Source organism: Phalaenopsis equestris, unplaced genomic scaffold, assembly GCF_001263595.1.
Source record: "Phalaenopsis equestris unplaced genomic scaffold, ASM126359v1 Scaffold000361, whole genome shotgun sequence".
Lineage (NCBI taxonomy): Eukaryota > Viridiplantae > Streptophyta > Magnoliopsida > Asparagales > Orchidaceae > Phalaenopsis > Phalaenopsis equestris.
In genome coordinates, this window is record NW_018164803.1 from 140,752 (window position 1) to 143,349 (window position 2,598).

The window sequence follows — 2,598 nt, forward strand, 5'->3', positions numbered from 1 at the left end:
AAGGCCGAACGCGGGAGAGAGGGGCCGTGATCGAGCCAAGCGGGAGAGGCTTTCCTTTGATGGCTTTGATACCATTTGAATTTTGAATAATTCTTTTTCTCACTGAATACATAGATAATTCACCTATAAATAGGTGAGTACAAGAGATAAAAAAGAGGAAAGAAATCTCCATACAATTAAGTAATTCCTATAATTATGGAATAAACATAATTACCAATAATTAAAGAATTACCATTTTTATATTATGACTAAATATAGCAAGTACTTAAATAGAATTAAAGAAATAATAATGAGCGTAATTCCACAGATCTCGTAAATGGTTTCACCAGATCTAGGAAGAGGAACTTCAAAGACGTCGCCAAGAAAGAAACAAAAGGCTCTTTGGCGATCATTTGGAGAACTCCATTAACAAAGTACTATTTTGGCAGTGAAATTTGTAATAACAGGAGTTTTGAGTGCTATTTATGTAAATCCCCCATTTTTAAATTATTATAGACATGCTTAGCTAATTCAAACTCAAATTCTAATCATAATTCTACAATTAAATCTAAGGATACCAAATGAGATGAATGATTTATTTGGAATTTGTTGACTTCTTTGGAATTGGTTGAGCTTTTGCTAATTATAATTCAATAACTTTTGAGCGTACTACGAATGAAAAAGCTTAGTAAATGGTTTCTGATGATAGTTACCCACAACTATAGAGTTTGATTTTTAGGTTAATTGCTCAATCATATTATTGTTGTTTGTTGCAAGAAAATTTTAAATATATATTCATTTATCAAATCACTCAATAGGAATAAAATCACTCTTTAACAAAGTGAAGATTTAGTATCTTGGTATGCTAGTCTTCATCATCTATCTCGAAGGAACTCATAATACATTAAAAGAGAAACAAAGTTATCTAACATTCATGGGGAAGCATTAATAATAATGGATGAAATTAAAATGCTTAAATTTGCTAATCTCCATTTTGATGAGCCATCTTTGAAAACTACTTTCTTAAATAATAATACATGCACCATTGAAGAGAGCACATGTGTTGGAATTAATGATGATCATAAAATTCCAATTATTTATACATCATCAATATGCACATATAATCATATTTCTTTTAATTATTTTGAAGTGGGCATCCTTTCTTATAACAATTGACATTTTGTAAGCAATATTGATATTGACAACACATATGATAACTAATAATGATTATGAATGCTAATATTGGAGCATATTTCATAAATTTTCATTGACACATGAAATTTTTTCTTTTATTATTAATAATTTTTATTTTTCAATTATTATTATTAAAAACTAAAAAGATGTATAAGGAGTGGAGAAAGAGTATTTTGATCCCCATTTTTAAGAATAAAGAGGATGCACAAGGGTGTGAAAGTTGTAGAGGAATTAAGTTTATAGGTCATATTTTAAAATTATGGGAGAGACTAATTGAACATAGGTTAAGACGAAATACAAAAATTTCTCATAATCAGTTTTGATTTGTCGAGATTTTACTATAGAAGCTATACATTTATTGAGATGTTTGATGGAGAAGTACAAGGAGAGCAAGGAGGATATGCATATGCTTTTTATTGATTTAGAAAAACCTTATGATAAGTCCAAAAGAAGTACTTTAGAGAGTTTTAGAATAAAAAAATGTGTTGATATGAATTATATTCAAGTCATTAAATATATGTATACTAGAGTTGTTATTTGTGTATGAAAAGAAAAAGGATTGACCAAGTATTTTCCTATTTCAGTTGGATTACATCAGCGATTGACTTTAAGCCCATATATTTTTGCTTTAGTTATGGATGCTCTAGCTGGACATTTACAGGAGGATGTATCTTGGTGTTTGCTCTTCGCTGATGATATTTTTCTTGTGGATAAGACTAGAGAAAGAGTTCAAGAAAAACTTGAATAATGGAGGTCTATATTGGAGTCTAAAGACCTTCATTCGAGTATATCTAATACTGAATACATTGAATGTAACTTTATTAGTAGTAGCTCTAGCAGCAGAGTTGTAACTATGGGTGATCAAATCATTAAAATGTTAGAACTTTTAGATATCTCGGGTCTATTGTTCAAAGTGATGGTGATATAGATGGGAATGTTATTAGTAGAATGTCATAACTCTCAAGCGTTTAACTCTGCCAGAGAGCCTTCCCTGCGGCGGATCTCGCCGGCTAGATGCGTCGGAGCTCCTCCTTGGCCAGCCGTCGGCGTTCAGCTCCGCTGGAGAGCCTTCCCCAGCCAGCCAAGTCGCCATTCTGTTTTCGTTTGTTTTTCTCTCTTTTATTTTATAACAAGTCGTCAGCTTGTCGATCGTCGTATACTTCCATTTTTCGAACAAATCTCTCTTTCGGGTCATATGGACGGTGTGAAGAAGAGAGGAACAGGAAAAGAAGGACATACGAAAAAACGACAAACAAGAAAAAACACAAAAAGTGAAAAGTCTACGTGCGGTAAACCTCGCAAAAATAGGTTAGAAGCATCCGCCCAAATAAGATAGGGCGAAAACACCTTAAACCGATATCCGCGAAAGAATACCTATGTAGACTACCCATAAGCAGAGATTCAGGTGTAAGTGTTTGTTCTGGA

The 2,598-nt window shown here is 32.4% G+C and overlaps 1 protein-coding gene across 1 annotated transcript in view; it reads right to left on the bottom strand.

The window, feature by feature from the left end:
• LOC110026278 overlaps positions 1–2,266 on the bottom strand; it is a 13,596-nt gene extending 11,330 nt beyond the window's left edge. Inside the window, exon 1 of the mRNA XM_020727161.1 lies at positions 2,132–2,266. Coding sequence (XP_020582820.1) covers positions 2,132–2,266 — 135 coding nt within the window. The remainder of the gene's footprint in view (positions 1–2,131) is intronic.
• Positions 2,267–2,598: the final 332 nt, after the last annotated feature.